This window comes from Pseudonaja textilis, chromosome 1 (genome assembly GCF_049901715.1).
Source record: "Pseudonaja textilis isolate UNSWEBS1 chromosome 1, rPseTex1.2, whole genome shotgun sequence".
Taxonomy (NCBI): Eukaryota; Metazoa; Chordata; class Lepidosauria; order Squamata; family Elapidae; genus Pseudonaja; species Pseudonaja textilis.
This window is the reverse complement of record NC_141990.1, coordinates 229,541,121-229,563,732: the sequence shown is the minus strand read 5'-3', so window position 1 is coordinate 229,563,732 and position 22,612 is coordinate 229,541,121. Positions and strand designations below refer to the sequence as shown.

The following is a 22,612-nucleotide window of genomic DNA, read 5'->3' as shown; positions in this document are numbered from 1 at the left end:
GCAAAGCCAGTCTGGGAGGGATGGAGGGTGGGAGGGAGAGAGAGAGAAAGAGAGAGTAAGAGAGAGGGAGAGAGGGAGAAAGAGAGAGAGAGACCTGATGCATCAGATTGAAATGAGGCCTAGTTTAGAATGAAACATCTTTGGCTTCTATTAAAGATTTTGTGGATGAAACATGGTTAAGACTATCAGGAAGCAGGAAATAACCAAAGAACAAATCGAATACAAACCAGAGTTCTTCCTACTAGGGATCTCTGATAAACATTTACCTAAAAAGATGAAATATATAACAATTCATATTCTAACTGCGGCCAGATTAGCATTTGCCCAGTGCTGGAAATCATCCTATATACCTACAGATCAAATGGTCATCCAGAAAATATGTGACTGTGCAGAAATGGACAATTTAACCATAGCACTTAAAAATAAAGAGCCTTCAGCATTTTATGATAATTGGAATGCGTGGTATAATTGGTTATCTCAGAGATAAACTGTTCAATGAACAATGGGTAATTTAAGCATAAATAGTGATAAGATGTGTATAATTAAAGTAAGGTAGGAGAATTGGATCTTGCAGACTGTCAAAAAGGATATCTGTCTGTTTTTAATGTATTTTCTTTTTTCTTCCGTTTCTTTGTTTTCTTCTTTCTTTTATACCTCTTTTTCTCCTTTTTCGGTTCGCAAGACCGAGCATTTTTTTTTTATTCCCTTTTTTCTTTTTCCTTTTTCTCCCCCTGTTGTAGATGTAATGTTGTTATGTTTTTAATTGTAAATTTAATAAAATTTATTCAAAAAAAAAAAAGACTATCAGGAAGCTCTCACATTTTGTTGAGGCTTTAAACAGGATCCATTGGACCAGATCTCCACCCTAAAAAATTACTTTTCCCCAATGTATTACAGTGCCAATTCTGAAGAAGGCAAAACCAAAATGTTCTGGTAAGTTACAAGGAGAACATACACACACACACACACTCCCTTCTAACCCTGCTGAAGCAGGTGATTAGAGTAGAATAGATATCTCATTATCTTTCTCCTCCCTCCCTCTCTCCTTTATTTCTTTTTCTTTCTGTCCCTTCCTTCTATCTCCCCCTTTCTTTGTCTGTCCCTTTTTTCTTTCCCTTTTCTCTTTCTTTTCTTCCTTCTTTCTTTCTCTCTTTCTTTTCTCTCTCTCTCTTTCCCTCTCCCAGGCTCACCCCATTGACTTGGTGCACTGCTCTGCTTGGACTTCTTTGGGCAGGTCCCTCCAGTGCAGCAGGCTCAATGGGGTGGACCTACGGGGCCGGCACCTAGAATGCGGCAGTGGCGGCACATTTGAAAAGTAGAGCAAAGCCAGAGGTCAGTAATTTTTGCTGCAAAGAATCACAAAATCTTCTGGGTTGTGCACAAGAAGGGACACACATGTCAATGCAATTCAGCAAACAAAAAATAAAAAAATACAAATAAAAATCAACAAGAATTGGCAAAGTATCTCTGATTAGATTCTATTCATTACTAGAATATAATCAGAGATGCTTTGCTGATTCTAGTCCAATGACCTGCCCCAGCAGGGTTGGAAGGAAGTGTGTGTGTATGTGTGTGCATGGCTGTCAAAACTCCAGAAACAGGTCAAGTAGCTCTGGGGAGGCCAGTCATAAATTAGAACACTTGCTAAACAACCGGCCATTAAGTGAGGACCACTTGTATTTGGTTTGTCAGTCACCTGGCCACGCCCACCCAGTCACATGATGACCAAGCCACACCTACCCGGTAATGTGACCAGCAAGCCATGCCCACCCAGTCACATGACCGGCAAGCCACATCCTCAAATTAGGCCACACCCACAGAAATTTGAATTCCAATCCTGGGTGGGGGGCACTGAGGATGAGTTTGTAGCACCAAGGGGGCAATGGATTGAAAAAGTTTGGGAAGCACTGGTTTAGAACATTCCTTGTCTTTCTGAAAATAGCTAGGTTTCCTCATGTGAAGGAAGAAATGCAGCAATAAAGTGAAACAAGACTGATGGAAGGATGGATTATTTTAACAAACTGTATGGCCCTCCAGGGACATTTCTAGCAGTCTCTTTTCAAGAAAAAAAAGTGAAGAGATTTAATAAAGGAAATGCATTTAAAAATATTTTGCAGCTGCAGAATAGGAAAGAAAAAAGAATAGCTAAGGTGACAGTTCAAAATCTTTGGTAAATGCTTCAGATTGGGAGACCAGCAATATACATATTTGGGAGAAATGAAAATATCTCAAGGGTGGGAAACGGCAGATAGAAATGATTTTTCTGACATGAGAATCAGACTTATTTAAAAGTCATCCTCCTTTGAGAGTTATTCCATGGAAACTTTTTAGGATTTGAATGAGAATGCATATTGTATTGAGATATGAGATATTTTGATTATATAAAATGTAATTAGTTATGGATATGTGTATTCAAATTGTTTGATTAGATATTACCTTCTTGTAGAATAATTCAACTGTCCTTTCACTTTTTTAAAGGTTTCTTCCTTGTATTGGTCATCATTCTGTGGCTACTTAGTGTGCTGAATTTTCACAGGGCTTTTTCATATTCCACCTGAAAAGTTATTGTTTGATTGATAAACTTTATTTATTTATTTTGAGTTTGGAAATCTCAGGTCTTGGCTGATTCCAAACTACTCCTTCTGATTATAGAGAGTGCTCTTTGGTTGCATTCGTACTTGTGTATTAGAGACAAGAAAAATAACCACTTGTATAAAGCTTCAAAGATTAGAAAACAGAGAACTGTTTTCATTTCTTTCAAAATGAAAATTCATAATCAATGTAAATTTTGTTAATAATGTAAATAATTCTAGCAATATAATGAAGGGAAACAGAAGGGAATATTACACTATATAAATCCCAGTTTAAAAAGAGGAAGAAAATAGCTACAAATAATTTAATAAAGAACAAACAGAAGTGTTTAATAAGCTGAATAGATTCAAATAATATGAGAAAATAGAAGTTGTTAGAGGAATAAAAACTTAAGAAAAAAAATCTTAAAACTGTAGAAAGCAACAACAATATGGATTGTGGCTGGAACATATTGGGTTTTTTGTTTACAGAAATGCAAAAATAAAAATCCATAGTCCTTCAGATTGTCAATAAGTCACATAAGAATGAACTGTATGTTTTTGAAGAAATATTGAAGTATATTTGTATATTTTTGAAGAAATGGTTTAAAGAAGTTTTCCAAAGAAGCATTAAACTGGCACATATACTAAATATCTTGAATTCAGGACAGTCTTCTCCATGTTGAGTGTAGGCAAATATGGATTTTCTGCAGCAAAATATGACCAAAAAATTTATAATAACTAGATCTCATTGGCCACATTCCTGCATCACGCTAAGCCATGGAGTAATTTGTCATTGTCTTGGAACAGAGATATGAAATTTCCAGATATTCTAGAGCAGGTTTGTCCAACCCGCGGCCCGCATGCGGCCCAGGTTGCCTCGTAATGCGGCCCAGTGCCCACCCCAACCTTTGTGCCAGAGCCAGTGAGGAGTAGGAGGAGAGGCAGGCGCGAAGCGGGGCGAGGCGAGCGCCAGGCCAAGCAGCAACAGAAAAGGTGGGCGCTGTCAGAGCGCCACCTCCTGCTCTTGCCACCACCGCCACCGCCGCCACTTCTGCCCCCGCTGCCACTTCTGCCCCCACCATTGCTGCCGCTTCTGCCCCCGCCGCTACCCCTGCCGCCACCCCCATCGCCGCTTCTGCCCCCGCCGCCGCCGCTTCTTCCCCCGCCACTGCTGCTGCTTCTGCCCCGCCGCCGCTTCTGCCCCTGCTGCCAGCCCCCTGCCGCTGCCACTTCTTCCCCACCACCACTGCTGCTTCTGCCCGCCGCCATTTCTGCCCCTCCGCCACCGCCGCTTCTGTCCCCGCTGCCACCGCTTCTTCCCCGCCACCGCTGCCGCTTCTGCCTCCGCCGCCATCACCGCTTCTGCCCCGCCGCCATCACTGCTTCTGCCCCACCGCCGCCGCTTCTGCCCCGCCACTGCTTCTGCCCCCATCGCCGCTTCTGCCCCTGCCGCCGCTTCTGCCGCCATCGCCGCTTCTGCCCCCGCCCCGCCGCTGCTGCTTCTGCCCCTGCCGCCACCCCACTGCTGCCGCCACTTCTTCCCCTGCCACCACTGCTGCTTCTGCCCCCGCCGCTGCCGCTGCTTCTGCCCCCTGCTGCCGCTTCTACCGCCATCGCCGCTTTTGCCCCCGCTTCTGCCGCCACCGCCGCTTCTGCCCCCGCCTCCGCCGCTTGTGCCACCACCGCTGCTGCTGCTTCTGCCCCCGCCGCCGCTGCCCCCGCCGCTGCTGCTGCTTCTGCCTTCCAGTCCTGCCTCATCCAGCAGGGCCATTTGCAGGAGGAGAGGTAGGCACGAGGCGGGCGAGCTTTCTCCTCCCCCCCGCAAAAGTTGGCCGGAAAATAAACTGTGATAAAAAAACCGTGATAAAAAAACTGTGATAATTTTTTTTTAATAAATAATTAATAATAAATAATAAAAACATCTCACTAACTTCATTTCCAAATAAATTTAATATGTTAACCATGTTTTCTATGGTTTTTTGGGATGATCAGGTATCGTTACTGTTATTTTATTTTATGTGCGGCCCAAACCAAATTTTCATCTTCTAATGTGGCCCAGGGAAGGTGAAAGGTTGGACACCCCTGTTCTAGATAAAGCCTTCCCATTTCAAATGAAGGGAAAATATTTTATTGTAGCATAATATGTTGTCAAAGAGAGCAAGAATTATTAAGATTAAAAAAGGCAGAAAAATGCCAAGTGATTTTGATAAAAAAAATAAATGTCCTGGAAGTAGGAAGAAAACTAAACCAGAAGCTTCTTCTGAATAAATTGAACTATAAATTAAAAAAAGTAATGAAATATCTTGAGATGAAGCTACAAGTAAGGGAATGCAGGATAGGTAGTTTATAGATTTCTGTGGGAATGATAACAGTATGTCAGTGGGGTAAGTGGAAATTTGCCTAGTTTTATTAAAAGCTAAGACTCCTTCCAGTTTGAGGGTCTGGTAACTTATTTGCTTATTAATAAGTAATTAAAGGCTTTTGTAAGCTGTGAATTAACCTTAGCCATAGGGATTTGTGCCTTTGCCAACTAAAAGTAACATTTATTCTAACCCCTCACACCAGGGGTGGGATTCAAACCTTTTAACAACCAGTTATGTGGCCATGGCTTAGTTGGTGGGTGTGGTTTGGTGGTCATGTGACTGGGTGGGCACGGCCAACTCGACATCACTCACATTGAAGGGCGCTTATCCTCACCTGGCCTCTCATGACAGTTGGGATGCTGCAAGTCATAAGTGTGAAAAACAGTCATGAGTCACTTTTTTCAGTGCCATTGTAACTTTGGTCACTAAATGAACTGTTGTAAGTCAAGGATTACCTGTAAAAAAATACAAAAAGCTTCTTTGCTTGCAAAAAGCTGCCCTAAATACCAATCATTAGATTAAAAATACCTGCAAGCCAGAGTTACAAATCAGGCATGGTGCCAGAGCACCTTGAGGAATTAAAATAGTAAAAATGCAAGGATAACTATCAGCAAAAAACTCTTGCTCATAAAGTGAAACCCTTTAGCAGAGAGGTCATTTAAGCTCTCCAGAAAGAACACACCCAGGAAAAACAATTCTTAGATGCATTTGCACCACTTAAAGGTACCAGCTGGTCTCACTCACCTCACAAGATATCCTAAGGAAATCATCCTGATTTAAGGAAAGGTCACATGCCCCCCAGAAAGGCAGTAAAAAAAAAAATCAGTGCCAAATTGGCATCCTGCCTCTTGGAAGTACACCCCAAAAGGACAGTGCCAGATATCACTAAAGCAATGAAAGAAGACCCCCTCCCCAGATAGAAAAAGAAACCATGAGGCAGGGAAAAATTCAAACACAATACAAATAATTAAATCACAACAGTAGTTGTTGCTTGTTAAACCAATTACTAGAACAAATAGACACAGGAACTAGCTAGATTTCTCAACCCAGTTTCTTTTCAGAAACAGAAATTAACCTTTTTCCTTCCAAACAAAGCTGAATAGGGAAAATTATCCCATCAATAAACACAGAATGGAATGGAATGGAATGGAATAGAATAGAATAGAATAGAATAGAATAGAATAGAATAGAATAGAATAGAATAGAATACTTTTATTGGCCAAGTGTGATTGGACACACAAGGAATTTGTCTTGGTGTAAATACTGTCACTATACATAAAGAAAAGATACATTCGTTAAGAATCAAGAATCATAACGGACAACACTTAATGATAGTCATAGGGTACAATCAACAATCAAATCATACTAGGAAACAGTCAATATAAATTGTAAGGATACAAGTGACAAAGTTACAGTCCTACAATCACAAGTGGGAAGGGATGGGTGATAAGGAGTGATGAGAAGATTAACAGTAATAGTAGTGCACACTCTGTAAATAGTTGAACAGTGTCGAGGGAATTGTTTAGCAGAGTGATGGCTTTCTGGAATTAAGCATCACCAAGAACAGAATTAAACTTAATCAAAAACCAGTTTTAGACCAAAATTCAGAAAGAGTATGTAAACTCACGTTTGAATGTCAATCTTTCTAGCTAGCCAAGAATAAGTATTTCCAGGGGAATGTTTCCTCCCAACAGCAGTGTAGAAAGCTTAAAATAACCATTTCCCTTTAAGAAAAAAAAAAGCCCTCCTTTGGAGACAGTAAGTCTAGGCATACTGCCAAGAATAAGGGTGGAAAAAAACAAAAGGAGATTTCTTATAGCTACCTGTTCTCTGAACTGCTTAGAAAGTTAACAAGGGGTTCTATAGAACCGGTCAGAACTAGTAGAATCCCACCCCTGCCTCACATCCTGGACATAAACTGTTTCAACTCCTATCCTCAAAACGACACTATAGAGCACTGCACATCAGAACAACGAGACACAAGAACAGTTTTCTCCTGAAAACCATCACTCTGCTAAACAAATAATTCCCTCAACACCGTCAAACTATTTACTAAGACTGCATTACTATTACTATTAATCCTCCCATCCTTCCTTTCACCCATCTCCTCCCACTTACGACTGTATGACTGTAACCTTGTTGCTTGTATCTTTGTATGACTGTATGACTGTAACCTTGTTGCTTGTATCTTTAATGATTTGTATTAATTGTTTTCTAGTATGATTTGACTGCTTACTGTATCCTATGACTATTATTAACTATTGTATCTTATGATTCTTGACGAATGCATCTTTTCTTTTATGTACACTGAGAGCATTTGCACCAAGACAAATTCCTTGTGTGTCCAATCACACTTGGCCAATAAAGAATTCTATTCTATTCTATTCTATTCTATTCCATTCCATTCCATTCCATTCCATTCCATTCCATTCCATTCCATTCCACTCCACTCCATCAACAAAAGAGCTAGAGGAGTCGACCACAAACATTCCATAGGTTGACTCCAGATGTCTCCTATATAAACTAGCTGGCATGTTGTAGCTTTGACACTCAGCTGAGATACTTTGCAAGTGAACCTGTTACTGGGAGGTGATGTGATATTTATCTTAAGTTGTGATTAGAGGCATTCGGACAAGGTCTGGAGATAAGCAAAGTTTATCATTAGCATAGTAAAAAAAAATACACCCAGAGGTAGTCAATTTATATGATAATGAAGTAGGATTAACTAATTAATAGAATATTATGGGATGGCTTTGCCTTGTGCACATGTGTGATTAACATGTAATTTTGTAACAAATCGGCAATTCTTTTATTTTTGTTTTCTGTGGTAAATTGTATAAAAATAACTCAGCCTGATTTCTGGTGTGCTCCTTTCTCTTTTGCTTCTGTACAGACCTAAAGAGTTTCCTTATCCTGTGTGGACATTGGCTTCTTCACACCAGGTTTCAGTACCTAGCCAGTCTTCTGGCCAATACATCAAAAATTAGAATTAAAACAAATACCACAAAGAAAAAGAAACTTGAAAAAGAAACCATAAATGCTCTGATGCTGAAAATGGTTAAGAGTGTAAGCATAATGGAAGAAATGTTATAAATATGGATGTGGTTTGCTTGTGAAGCAGCTGTGTGACTTGTTTAATATTGGCAAATGCTGTATTCTGTGGCTGAAGATTGGAAAAATGCTGCTATTGTTCCTTAACACAGAATGAAAGTTTGCAAGAGTTAATTTGGAAAGATATTGGAGGACTTCTGATTCCAAAGCCATGAAAGGTGACAATGAGCAAAAATTATGAGCTTTATGCTAGGTAGTGGGTAAACAGATTGGAATTTTGCTCCTTAGCTGGCATTGAGAAATGTGCAAAAAAAATGTTCTTTCACACATTCCAGGATTTTGAGAAAATCTATGGTGGACGGTTTATAAGTCACAGAAAGTTTCATGCAAATATGGAACCAAATATTGGTTCCTGAATGTGATAAAAATAATACAACAAGGAAGAAAAAATTTCATGTGAATAAGTAGAATGCTGAGTGAATTATTCCTCAGTGAGTAGCGAATAAGACAAGGATGTGTGCTGTTCCCTTGACTGCATAATATATTTGTGGATCAAGGTATAGGAAATACTTGTGGCATCAGAGGTACGTAAATTGATTAGGGATACTTTTGTGTAAAGAAGCTGGCTAAGAATTCAAATGCTTTTCAGCAAATATTAGCTCAAATGTATAATATGATGAGGGCTATGAATTTGGAAATTAATAAATTAAAGATCAAAGTAGTTGTGTTGGTAAGAAAAAGGAACGAATGATTTGAACTTATAAATAAATTGCAAATAAATAAAATAGATGTTTGGGCAAGAATTTAGTAGAATGTTTACTACAGATAGGAAAATGGACAGAACCGTTTTTTAAAAGGTGGAAATGCTAATAGAAAAGTTGTGAATAGTATGTGGCCTGCTCAAAGGAATGAATAAATAAAATAAAAAGGGGGGGAGAAATAACTGGGGAAGAATTTGTTTCTGTCGAATAAGTGTATGAAACTTATAGAAGTAAAGATGATTTGCAAGGAGAGAATGGGCAAGGATAAACTAGACAGCCTGTAAAATGTTGGGTTATCATTTCAGAGATATTTCCTTACCTAAACAAAGAAGCAGAATAACCAAGGGCAAAAAAGTAGTAGAAGTAGAGCAATTTCTATTTTCTGCTGACGATTATGACTGATCTCCTCCAACAGCCAGTGGTCCCACCCTAACCCCCTGGAGGCTGAGTAGACTAGTTCCACCACTGGCTGCTGGAGGGCAATCAGCCCTAATCAAGTCAGCAGAAAGTTGGCAGTTGTTCCCATCCTCTCTGTTTTTTTGCCCTTGGTTATTCTGTCTACCTGATCAGCAAGAGCCAAAAGAGGGGCTGGTCTGTCTGACTTTCAGAGGACTAGGGTGGGACCAGTCTACTGAGCTTCCAGGCACTGAAGGAATCACAAATTTGTCAAATGTCAGTCCCAAGGGCATCATTTTGGATGTATTGTGTAAGTTAAGCCGGTGGTCCCCAACCACCGGGCCCTGAACCGGTACCGGTTGTGGATCATTTTGTACCGGGCTGCCTATTTTGCTTGGGCGCCGCCATCTTGTTTCGACGGCACTTGATAAAGTGCTTCTGGGAGAGCTTGTTGGTCGTCGGTTGGAAAGCGGCGTTTGGGTGTTGAAGGAATCCTCGTGCCTTAGTTTTGTCGGGGGGTGGTGGCTTCGAACGAAGAGCTGTCCCGATGATGGTGGAGTCTCGCATTACTCAGGAGAAGATTAAGAAAGAGCCCGAAAAGCCCATCGACCACGAGAAGGTACAAAGGAGGAGTTGAAGGTGGCGGGAAGAAGCGGGGGAAGGCTGGCTGGCCGGTCACTCGGCTCGCCTTGCCTTGGTCATGCGTGCTGATGCTGGTACCGGTCCGTGGATCATTTTGTACATTTTGTACCGGTCCATGGTACAAAAAAGGTTGGGGGCCACTGAGTTACGCCATTTGAGGCACCACGGTTGAAAAATTGTTGCCTTATGGTGCATTGTTTTACTCAGTTAAAAGTTACAGACACAAGAGTTTTAGTAGTAACTTTGTTATTCCCTTAATGTGCTTTCTATAATCATATCCTAATACAAGATATGGGGGGGGAGGCAAAATAAAGAATAGGAATATAGGATTATCTTATCTTACTGCATTCATTATTCTGAAAGAACATATTTCATTTTTCTTCATCCTTTCCATCTTTTTAGTTAAAAAAAAAGGCAAAAGCGGGGACTGGCAAAAATTGGGGTGGGAAAATTCAACCATCTCAGCTCTATCCTAGGACAGGGGTTCCCAAACCCAGGTCCGTGGAACGGCATATGGCTATGGCATGCTAGAAACCATGCTGTGCAAACAAGCAAAGCCCTACCCACATAATGCAGGCAGCATGCAAACCACACTTCCTCTGGTCTGCAGAAAAACCTCTCTTCACAGAACCAGTTCCTGGTACCCAAAAGCAGAGGTGGTATTCAGCAGGTTCTGACCAGTTCTGGAGAACCAGTAGCGGAAATGTTGAGGAGTTTGGAGAACCAGCAAATACCATCTCTTCGTTTCCCAGCGGCCGCCACCACCTCTTCCCCCTCCTCCCGAGCAGACTGAAAGCAGCTGGGGCTGAGGAAACGAAGCCACCTCGGCTCGCGTTGTTTTCTGAGATCGCGAGCCTAGAGCCCAGAAAACAACGCGAGCCGCCGCCGCCACCTCCTCCTCCTCCCGAGCAGACTGAAAGCAGCTGGGGCTGAGGAAACGAAGCCACCTCGGCTCACGTTGTTTTCTGAGCCTAGAGCCAGGGCGCTTTCATTGCATGGCGGAGCTTCTTGTTTCACGAAACACCGGGCGTTGTTGCTGCCCCCTGAGGGGAGGGCGATTCTGGGCTGTGCGATTGGGGACTTTGTGGCTTTGGGTGGGTGGGTGGGAGTGAGGACGGACGGAGTCCGCGAGCGGGCTTGCCTGCCCTTGCTGGCTGCCTCTGCTTCCTTAGGGGTGGGGAAGGGGGCTCATCTGGACCAAGGGTGAGTCTCCCCTCAGTTTCCCCTGAAGGATCTTCTGTCGCTTTTGCCTTCTCCCTATGTCTTCCCTCTGTTAAAATCCCCCCACACACTTATTTTCAGGCGGATAGATTTCGTGTCTGAGCATTCTCACATGATGGTGGGTCTTCCCCCGCTAAAAACAGTTAAATAAAGAAAAAACAATATATCCTCATGCAAGAATTTTTCTGCTTCTGATTACCCCCATGCTTACAAGTTGCAAAGGAAACACAGAAGCAGGAAGTGGCTGCCCAGCTCCGCAGCTCCACACCATTTTTTTTCAGAGGGAATCTCACTTGAGTATAAGTAGGGGTTTTTTTCAGCACAAAAAAATGTGCTGAAAAACTCGGCTTATACTCGCATCAATAAGTTTTCCCAGTTTTTTGTGGTAAAATTAGGTGCCTCGGCTTATATTTGGGTCGACTTATACTCGAGTATATACGGTACATAGTAAGTCCCTGAAGGTTGGTTGGCATACTAGTTTAGTATATATATTATTGTTGTTTCCTCTGTGAGATAAGGAAGGTGTTGTGGTTTGAAGGAAAGGAGAGGCTTAGACCAGAGCATGCAATCAACAAGGTTTATTCAAAGAACGATGGTTGTCGCGTCTGCCAGCTAACAGGCAGACTAGCTAGCGAACAACGACTGGCTTGGCTTGACAGCCGGCTTTATATAGCCGACTGTCAAACGGAGCCAGCCAATGGGAGCTGCTGGTGCTCCTGCTTATAGAACGGACCTGGTTGGAAACCCCCACCAGTCCCAAAGACACAACACCCCTCCCCCCTAGATGGGAACATGTATAGTCCTTGAGATACGCCGGTGGTCTGTGTTGGCGACCGGAGCGTCGTAGCTCAGGGGAGTCGTTGAGTGGCCACAAGTTCGCGGAGCCCTGGCTAGAGGGCGTTGGGGAGTGAGCTTGGTTCGGCGCAGGATCATGGACCCCGGAATAGTCCCTGCCTTCGGGCTGGTACGCGGAGCAGTCTCTGCCTGAACGGCCGGTGACCAGGCTGGGTGGTAGCGGTGGAGTCTCAGGTCGGCAGTCCCGGTCTACTGCCGGTTCCCTCTGCTCTGTGGGAAATGGCTGACCCTTCTGGTAACACTCGACTGGACTCTGGTGGGGAACTTGAAAACTGTCCAGTGGGCATGACTCCGAGCTGGTCAGACTGCTCCGTCGCCTCCTTATTTGGTCCAGGTGCCTCCGCCACACATGACCGTCTTCGAGCTGGACCCGATAGGATCTCGGACCCGTGACAGCCACGATCTTCCCCGGCACCCACAGCGGATCCCCCGCGAAATTCCTAGCGAAGACTAGGTCCTGTAATGCAAAATCTCTGACCAGACTGTCAGACCCCAAAGGGTGTCTGGGCAGTAGTGGGGTGTAGCCTGTCTAAAGTGGTCCTCAGGCGTCTCCCCATTAACAGTTCGGCCGGGACTTGTTCGTGGTCGTGCACGGTGTGGTATGCTGGCTCAGGAGGAAACGAGACAGTTTAGAATGCCAATCCTCTTGGCCGAACCTGGCCAATGCCTACATCCGAACGATGCCTGGATGGCCCTCGTGTAGCACCTTCAGGATGGGTATGCGAAGGGTGGTTGGGATGACGACTCTGGTACCCCACAACAGGCATCCCTGCAACTTAGAAAGCTCCTGCTGGTGAGTTTTAAATGGGGTGAAATCAACTGGATAGTTAGTTTCCGGCCACCCCCTCCCTACCCAGTCCAGAACCTGGGCGATTGTTCTGTCCTTTTTGGAATGTGACGCGATGTCGTCCGCAGTCACTGGCAGCTTGAGCTCGTTTACATCGAAGATGGCATGCACAGGAGCTGGGTCCTCGACTGGGGCTGGCAAGGGACAGCGGCTGAGGGCATCGGCGTGGTTTAGATTTTTTCCGGGACGATAGACCAGTTTGTATGAGTAAGCCGCCAGGAATAAGGTCCATCTGGTCATCCTGGGCGACAATATCTGTGGGGTTTGCTTTTTCCCCTGATAATAATCCTAGAAGCGGCTTGTGATCGGTAATAAGTTTGAATTGGTGCCCGAATAGAAATTGTGGAATTTTTTGACTGCTGCTACTGCAGCCAGGGCCTCCTTATCAATTTGGCTGTAATTACGTTCAGTCGCTGAGAAGGTTCTTGAAAAGAAGGCAATTGGTGCCTCGGAGCCATTGGGGAGTCTGTGACTTAAGACAGCTCCTATCCCAAAAGGGGATGCGTCTGCGGCTAGGACCAAGGGGAGGCATTGGTCAAATTGGATTAAGACAGCCTCAGAGGTGAGTAGAGCTTTGACTGCCTTAAATGCATGGTTTTCTTTGGGTCCCCAGTGCCATGGTGTGTTTTTGTCTAAGAGTCTGTGCAACGGTTCAGCGACTGACGCTTTGTGTGGGAGAAATGAAGCGTAGAAATTCAATAACCCCAGGAAGGCTTGTAACTCGGTTTTGTTGGTAGGCGTGGGTGCCTCGTGGATGGCCTTGACTTTAGATTCCACCGGGTGGATGCCTGAGGCGTCTAGCCTGTATCCTAGAAAGTCCACCTGTCTAGTGGCGATGGCACACTTCTCCCGTTTTAGTTTGAGGCCATGCTGCCTGAACTTCTCTAATACTGCCCTGACTCTCTGGATGAGTTGGGGTCTGTCCCTGGCTGAGACTAAAATGTCATCGAAATATGGCACTACGCCAGGGAGACCTTGGAGAATTCGCTCCATCAGTGATTGAAAAATACCTGGGGCTACACTTACGCCAAAATGGAGACGCGTTTACATCTGAATGCCCTCTGTGTGTAACTATGGTCTGTAAGTCAGCCGTTTGATTATCCACAGGGAACTGTTGGTATGCCTGTGACATGACCAGTTTGGCGAAAATGGTGCCAGGTTCGAATGTGTGTAACAGGTGCTGAATGACTGGGACAGGATATGCGCTAACCTGTAGATAACGGTTGATTGACGCCTTGTAATCAGCACAAATTCTTAAATTACCGTCTTTTTTAGTGGGGTGACTATGGGGTCTCCCACTTAGCGAAATCAGTGGGTTCAATCACCCTTGTTTGAGTAGCTTGTCTAGTTCGCGCGTCCAATTTGGGGGCGGATGGCGAAGGGTACTCTACGTGGTTTTAAACGAACGGGACTGCCTGGGGTCTACTGAGAAGGAGATGGGAGTGCCATTATAACAGCCTAACTCGCTACTAAAAACGTCGGAGTAGTCTGAGAATAAGGAGTCAACATCAGAAGTTGAGACAGCATGGACTCCTTTTATACTAAGGCCGAGAGAGGGGAACCAGTCCAACCCCAAAAGACTAGGGAGGGCACCATTAACAACCACTAAAGGCAAATGGCCTTTAAAGGCTTGGAATTTAACGAGGAACTTGCCTTTCCCGAGGACAGGGATGTTCTTTCCTTGGTAGTCTCTCAAGGTGAGATGGCACTTTTGAAGCTGGTTGTTTGTCAGTCTGGGCTGGATCTTCTTAAGCGTGTCCCATGAAATGATTGAGAGCGCTGACCCCGTGTCTACCTCCATGCGGCAGGGATTACCTTCTAATAAAACAGAAAGTGTAATTTTATTGGGGGTGTAAAATGTGTGGTTAGCTTGGTAGCAAGTATAGCAGTTTTCTACTTGCCTTCGGGAAACAGAAGAAGGAGATTTTTGTGGAGAAGTGCGCGCTGCCTGGCAGACTCTTGCGAGGTGGCCTTTCTTGTGACAGTTGTGGCAGCTGGCGTTTCTGAACCTGCAAGATGCCCGGGAATGGGAACCTCCACAGGTCAGGCACAAAAGAGTTTGTTTTGGGCTACTGTTGTTTCTTTGCCTCGCTCCTACCTGCGGCTGCCTCATCGGCTTGAGACGATGAATGTCTGAGTATTCTGCAGGGTCGTCTTCGCTCACCACTTCTTCAGAGTGGATGGTGGAAGTGCTGGGCTTGGGTGCGGTGCCCTGGATCTCAGCTGCTGATTGGGCTGAGAGTTCAGCAGCTAAGGCTTCCTCAACGGCCTGGGGAAGATTTAAATCTTTTCTGGCCAGCAAACGTCTTTGGAGCCTTAGATCTCTTACCCCACAGACGAGTTGGTCGAGCAGCATATCGTCCAAATAGTTCTTAAACTCACAGTGTAGAGCTGCTGTCCTCAGGGCTGCCATGTATTGATTGATGGATTCCCCCTCGGCTTGCTTCCTCATTCTAAAGGCGAAACGTCTAGTGATCTGGGACGGTTTTGGCGAGTAGTGGTTGGAAAGCGTTTCCATCAGCTCTGGCCATGGGACGTTCCTGATCTCTCGTGGGGACAGGAGTGCTGTGGCGGTGTCGTAGACTGCAGCCCCACAGTAGCTGAGGAAGTAGGATTTCTTCCTCTGCTCCGTGGCATCAGCCAATCCGATGGCATCGATAAAGTGGTTGAAGCGATTCTTATACGAATCCCATTTTTCCTCATCGGGTTTGAATGGTGGGAATGCTGAGTTGACGTTCATTTTTGGACCCCTCAGTCTCTTGGTAGACTGGTCTGTCTCACTTGGTGCTTGTGGTTTAGGTTTAACGCTAACCGTGAGCGTTGGCGGCTGTGGCTACAGCGCCCTAGGCTCGCTCAGTGACTCCAGCCTTCGATAAGGCGCTTGTATTTTCGCGCTCTTTTGCGAGCGTTTGGCGGCTGTGGCTACAGCACCGTAACTGACAACGATTCAAATTTCGCGCCCTCTTGTGGTTGTGGCGGCTGAGGCTCTCAGCGCCGTAACTTCGCTCTAGTGGCTTCAGCTTAGTGACAGCAATTAGAATTTCGCGCCCTTTTTGTGATTGTGGCGGCTGAGGCTCTCAGCGCCGTAACTTGCTCTAGTGACTGCAGCTTAGTGACAGCCGCTTGAATTTCGCACACTTTTTTGCGAGTGCGGGCGGCTGCGGCTTCAGCGCCCGACTTTCACTAGCCGTGGTGCTCTAACTCTCACGACTCTCACTGACAGCGCCCGGCCTTCACTAACTGCGGCGATTCTAACTCGAGCGGCTCTAACGCTCGCACTTTCACTTCCTGCTGACAGGAGTCTGAGTCCAAGGCTCGGTAAGCAAAACGGCTGCGGCTCTGGTTCTTTGAACAAAATGCTTCTGGCTAGCCTTCCGATCCCATCCTCGTCGCCAGTGTTGTGGTTTGAAGGAAGGGAGAGGCTTAGACCAGAGCATGCAATCAACAAGGTTTATTCAAAGAACGATGGTTGTCGCGTCTGCCAGCTAACAGGCAGACTAGCTAGCGAACAACGACTGGCTTGGCTTGACAGCCGGCTTTATATAGCCGACTGTCAAACGGAGCCAGCCAATGGGAGCTGCTGGTGCTCCTGCTTATAGAACGGACCTGGTTGGAAACCCCCACCAGTCCCAAAGACACAACAGAAAGCTTGTTATTGATTTTCAACTAGTTGATTGTTTTTCTCTGACCAGTTTCCTCAGAAATGGGACTTTGTCCTAGTTTGTGATGATCACAGGAGGGACAGTGATAAAGATTGCAAGAAAAAGAAGTTTCTGGAAGAACTGCACAGGAAAGGATTCATTATCAAGGTAAGACTGACATCTCTTCCCTCCCCAAAGTGGACACCACATTGTGGATATCGAGCTGACTTGCTGGTTTGAAGCTCTTGTTTACAAGAGGCCCACAGCTTTCCTTGCTCAAGATTGGAGCTGATGTCAGGCAGCTCAGTCTGACAACACCAAAGCTCATGCTTTGATAGAGTAGATGTGAGATCTGTCTAACTGGCCTTTTCTCAAGCATGATCATAATGTTTTTGCATCAATTCACGATTATGAGAATTGAGGCTTCTCCTAGAGTAGACCGATGTCTTATAATTTATTTTTCTATCAAATTCTTAGACAATTAAGGACCAAAAGCTCTTTTATGGAGTTCATGCACCAAGTGGAATCTTTCGAAAATACCAGTGGCTTCTGAACAAACCTGGTAATGAATGGGGGCATCTGTTTCCACAGCAATTAGATTACCAACAGTCAGAAATCAATTCAACAAGGTAAGTTATCCATCCATCTATCTATCCATCCATCCATCCATTTATAGATCTAACTTCCATGTGATTCATAAGTCATGAGGTCATAAATTAATGGGGAAATTGTTTTTAAGAAAATGTTTGGATTGGCACAGAGAATATTGCTTTAACTGAAAACTTCTAATTGTAGTTGAGGGATGAGAATCAGTTGGGAGTGACTTTCTAAGCTATTTCAAAACTGCAGAGATATCAACTCTATTCATTTAAAGATAATTTTAACTAAGAGAGAGATTTTTGTTAAGGCCTTTGGCTTACTAGGTAGTACATGGAAACTACTGAGCAGCTATAGAACAGTGGTCCCTGACCTGTCCAGCTTGGTGGACCAGCAGGGGGGCGGGGAAACGGGACGGGGACGGGATGCTTTTGTGTGAGTGGCAGGCACACATGCATGCAGCTCCATTTGCACAAGTGAGGGCACGAGCCTGCAAGTGGAGCTTTGCAAGTGCAACCACCCATCCGCCACTCATGCAAGTAGAACTGCACACACACACATGCTCCCCTGCCCCTTGTGTGGCCCGGTTCAGAATAGTTGGGGACCTCTGGTGTAGAATACAGAGAACGAACTGGATGCTTTTTTAAAAAACAAAGCAAACCAACCAAACCAAAAGCTTCAACGAAGGGCTGAAGTAGTGAGTTCAATCTTTACAGCTTCTTCACTGGCAGTGCTCCTGATGAGCTGCTGCTTCCTTTTCCTAATTTTCAGAAATGGATCTATTTGCTCTTGTTTCTCTTCATGGCACTAGCAGGATAAAGTAGGATCACAGTTAGGGATTAAAAGTTATAAGAGTTCAAGGATAAAAAGCTATATGCCTTAACAGCTCCATACCAGGAAGAAATACATTGCTATCATGGATAACAACAGTTGTATTTATTTCTGCCTCTGAACAGTTTATACTAGCATTGCTTTTTTTTCGGTTCTTGTATGTTTTAGGATACGTATTGTGAGTTTTATCCTGCAAAACACAGAAATTCCAAATACCAAAGGTATGAAAAGCTCTTTCCCTGTATTAGTGTAAATATAATCCATTTGTATTTTATTTTCACTTTGCAGTGTCCTTTTCACAAATGCAGCTATGATCGTCAGTCAGTGTTATTATTCATCCAGAGACACACCCCACTATGGGGAGGCTTCACCCTTTAGTCCATGTAACCATCCCTGCAAGCTGACCCAGCTTTCTGATGAGTAGTAATGATGTGATGAACTGAAAAAAGTGTTTTGTGTTTTTTAGTAATGTCACTTCAGACAAAGCAATCAGATGCTCTTAGGGTCAAGTGTTTCATTTGTAATTGCAGTGTGGCAGATTGGAGGCAGTGTTTGTAGGATGACAAGGTTCAAATTCCACTCAGGAATAACTCATGCTTTGTTACAGAAAACATTTTGTACAGTATACAAAACTCCTGGATTGTCATCTAATGACTGTTCAAACCTTTGAGATGCAGAAAGAATACTCCCTATGTTCTTTCTCTTGTGTCATTTCTTTGCTGCAGCTCCTGTGGAGGGTGGATGGGTGTCAGGGTCAGGTTTGCTACTAGAGTGGAGGGAAACACGCACAGATTTGCTTGCTGTTTGGTTCTTTTTAACTGAAGTTCCGGGGCAAGGAGAAACTCCAAACCAGTTACCTACCTGGAGAGCTAGTGTGATGTAGTAGTTAAGGTGTTACACTAGGAACAGGGAGGGCCGTGTTTGTAATCCCCACTCTGCCATGGAAGCTTACTGGGTGATTTGGAGCCAGTTCAATCTCTTTCAGCCCTTCCCTCTGTGGAGGCAAACAGGAGGAGTGTACAATGTATATGCGACCTTGAGCTCCTGTACAAAAGATGAAAATAAATCAAATAAATAAATCCGGGTCTTCATTTTTAAAGCCTGCCTGTCATTTCCTGTTTCTGGAGGCCACAACTCTTATCACTCCCTCCCAATCAGCAGAGCTAATGATTGAGGGCAACAGGATGATTTGTCATCTGTGGACTGCAGGTTCTCCATCTTCTGATTTAGGGCTTTAATACTGAAGACTGGAAAATTACACCTGAGAATATTCAGGCAACAGCGTGGAGCTAGAATACAGATCACATTAACCTGTTCTTAAAGCTGGTGCCAGTGGTCTTTTAAATCATCGGAAGTTTCCAAAATCTTTTCAAAGGCAGATATAAATGATTTAGCTTTCAGCAATCCAGTTTCTCCCCCTAAGGCACAAGTCAGATAATTCAGTCTGCTTCTCCCCCCACCTCCATGACGTGGTTATACGCACTGCTGACTCAACAGCCCCATTTGGGCAAAAGTAATTTCTTTTGTCATCACCTGAGAATTGACAAATAATGCAAACCTGGTTTTTGAATAGGATATTTACACCACCTGAACAAGCAAACCAGATCATTACCATGGAATTAGCTTTTAAAGGACCAGGAGGAAAGCTGTTTATGTCCAGAATTAAAAATAAGTTAAAACAATCTGTTCAAATAGCCATGAGGTTTTGTAGTTTGCCCTAGAAAAGGCTGGGGTATGTATTTTAGTTTAATCAATTTTGGGGAATTGTTTATTTAGCTCAAATACTACATTAGCCCTAGAAGGAAGAATGTTTATCAAATGAATGAGTAACAGAAGAATTATCATTATCCTTAATTGTCATCCACATTCTAATATACATAAATGCTGCTTTGAGATATATATGCTTCAAGGAGACATTTACCTGCCAGGCTTTGTAAAGATACTCACTTAAGTGTCTGAAAGAAATATCCTGGCAGAACTTCATTTTGGGGGGAGGGAAAGGTCTTGATCTTGTTTCTCTTTTGCTACTAGAGAATCTTCATGACCTGATAAAGAAGAAAGTGTTTGAAACTGCATTTCCTTTACATGAGGTGAGGAAGTCCAACCTAAAGCTGACAAATACAGTTATTAAATTAAATAACAGATGTGAGCTTAGATTGAATAGTGGAGTCGAGTCTTTTGTCTTGATTCTTGGATCCAGAGATACACCCTTACAAGTTGCTCTGTGTATTAGGGATAGTGGTGGTAAGAGAAGCTTCACTGGTATTTAATTAGAAGAAGAGGCTAAATTAAATGTCAGAAAATATATTTGCAATGCATTAATATAATCAGTAGAAGAAAAGCTTTGTTTGACAACTGTGTCTGTATATATCTATTCAGCATCTTATGGGTATTGATTGCTCAGGACTGTAAAATTGTTTATAGAATATATCATCTTCCAGTTTTAACATGTTTAATTGCATTATTTTATCTAGAGAGAAAATCTGGGTAGCATTCTGAAAATGAATTGGGCTCAATGGAGAAAACTCTTCCGCAAGCAACCAATTGGAGAAATCAGGTAAAGGACAGAGGATTTGGAAACTTAGATGAGGATGCTTTGAAATGTGAAGTTACTATAATAAAAATACCATCGTGTTAATTTAAATAGCTTTATGTGTTCTATTTCCTTATCTAAAGGGCAAAGGAACATTTAAATAAGATTGAAATTGTATTCTTTGTTTTGTTTCTGAATTGAGATCATGCTGTCACATGATGTCATGCACTTCACTTAACAATCTGCTTCCCTTGAAGAAGAGATGGTTCTTTGATATTTCACTGATCTGATCCCAAGATTTAACCCTGCTATAGCTCTTGCTAGTGCCGCTCAATTTTTGAACATGCTTTAATAATCCAGTGCTTGGAAACGGAATCACTGGATTTCGCCAATGTTCAGTGCAATCTATTACTCTTTTTTTGCCTCTGTGACTAGCTTCCATTGAACTGCTTTTGTAAAATAAGGTATTGGCTTGGAAACGTCTTCATTTAGTGGAAGTTCTTTCAGATCCAGAGCTAGAGGATTTATGTCAAGGCAAGCAATGTTATTTGGACAATTCTTTCAAGGTATACTCTTTCCTTTTCAGAACATATTTCGGGGAGAAAATTGCTCTTTATTATGCTTGGCTGGGCTGGTATACACGTGTCCTGTTAATAGCTGCTGTGCCTGGCTGTATTCTTTTCATCTATGGCTTCCTCAGCTTCAGTTCCAGTCAGATCAGGTGAGTTACTCTATTTGCTTGCGAGAATATGGCAGAGCAATGATGAGGATGAAGAATGCGGCCACCTTTGAATGTTTAGAAAGGGAAGCCACTCTGTTGGTCTTTTGGCATTGCTTCCTACAGTGAACAGGCATCTGGGGCATCTGGAGAAGGGAACAATGATTTTGAGCAGGCTACAGCTTTCTCCTCTTTATATTTCTTCTTCCTCCACTTCCTTTTTTCTCTAACGGATTGGTGGATCCTCCAATCTATAAAGCTAGTCATTGGACCTCTCCTGTCAAGAGCAGGCAGGTGTTGAAACAATTCCAAATATTCCTCAGCACTCCGACTGCATGGTTACTTGGTCCTTGTTCCTCACCCCTCATGCAACGTTCTTTTTATTATGGACTGGAACCAATTCAAGAGTAACACTGGGAAGAAGAAGCCAGTCCACCGGTAATTCTGGAGGAATCTTTCCCAGTTGTTGCCTTCCTGTGTGGATACAGTTTGAAAAGAGGCAGAATCATTTGTCAGATTTTTTTGCTCTATGTGGACCCATTTAAGTATGCCATGGAAATCTGGAACTAAAGAAAGGCCCATAACCAATGTGAAGAGCAGATGGGAAAGAAGAGTTATTAAGAGCACGCACTTGAAGAAGTGATATTATATGAGGTGTACTAAGCAAAGAAACAAATGTTAGAAATATTAGATTAAGTATTTCCTAATATTTATCCAATAAAACAACATCCTGGGGGATGTTGGATGAACTTACAGAAAATCAAGTCTAATTCCTTGAATATTGTCTGCAATCCTGCTGCAGTTTTGAAAGGGGAGAATACAACCAATCAAATAAAGAAACTACTGCATCTGATAGTCACTAGTTTTTCCTGGCATGTCAATGACACTAGCTTCTATGGATGATACAAAAGGTTCCAGGGGAAAAAAATGGCACAGGCTTTGCACAACCAGAGAAGCCATGGGTGTGGTCTGGATGTTGAAGGATCCATTGTCAAAATAACAAGGACTATCTTGCCTGTAAATCTGTATTATGTCATATATGATGTTTCTGCCAGCCATCGGGAGATTCAAATGCTACTCAGTTGTTTAGTTGGATGTGACATCCTTTTTGCTTACTGTAGAATGTCATACTGTATAATTCAATTTTATGATTGTGTTTCTGAATATTTTTTTCCAATAGAAAACATGCAGGGTTTCTCTGGTTGAGCAAAGACTGCACCACTTTTTTTTCCTGGAAGCCATATACATTTCATCATGAACAGACCTGTTATGGGAAAGTGCTCAGAATTTTTTCTGAGGTTGGTTCATAAATTGGTAACAACACCCATCACTTCCTCTGACCAGTACTCATTTGTTGATTGATTCCAAATAAAAATACATAGTCTCAAAAAGCGAAGCAAGGCCAGATCTGGATAATACTTGGGTAGGAAATATCCAAGAAATCCTAGGACTGTAGGCTGACCTGGGAAACTGAAAAAAATATCCCAGAAGAAGATGGTGAATTCATTTCTTATTTTTGAAAAAAAACCCAAACACTATGAAGTCACCAGGAATTAGGTTTGGCTTGGGAGAGTCTTTTCCAA

The 22,612-nt window shown here is 43.3% G+C and overlaps 1 protein-coding gene across 2 annotated transcripts in view; it reads left to right on the top strand.

Annotated features, from left to right (window-relative positions):
• The window catches only part of ANO9 (anoctamin 9), a 69,333-nt gene that overhangs the window by 21,328 nt on the left and 25,393 nt on the right, over positions 1 to 22,612 (top strand). The window contains exons 3-8 of one of the 2 annotated variants that reach the window (XM_087920896.1): positions 16,402 to 16,518; positions 16,828 to 16,979; positions 17,947 to 17,999; positions 19,810 to 19,868; positions 20,253 to 20,335; positions 20,898 to 21,032. In XM_087920896.1, coding sequence (XP_087777022.1) covers positions 16,402 to 16,518; positions 16,828 to 16,979; positions 17,947 to 17,999; positions 19,810 to 19,868; positions 20,253 to 20,335; positions 20,898 to 21,032 — 599 coding nt within the window. The remainder of the gene's footprint in view (positions 1 to 16,401; positions 16,519 to 16,827; positions 16,980 to 17,946; positions 18,000 to 19,809; positions 19,869 to 20,252; positions 20,336 to 20,897; positions 21,033 to 22,612) is intronic. The other variant, XM_087920897.1, reaches the window with a different exon arrangement.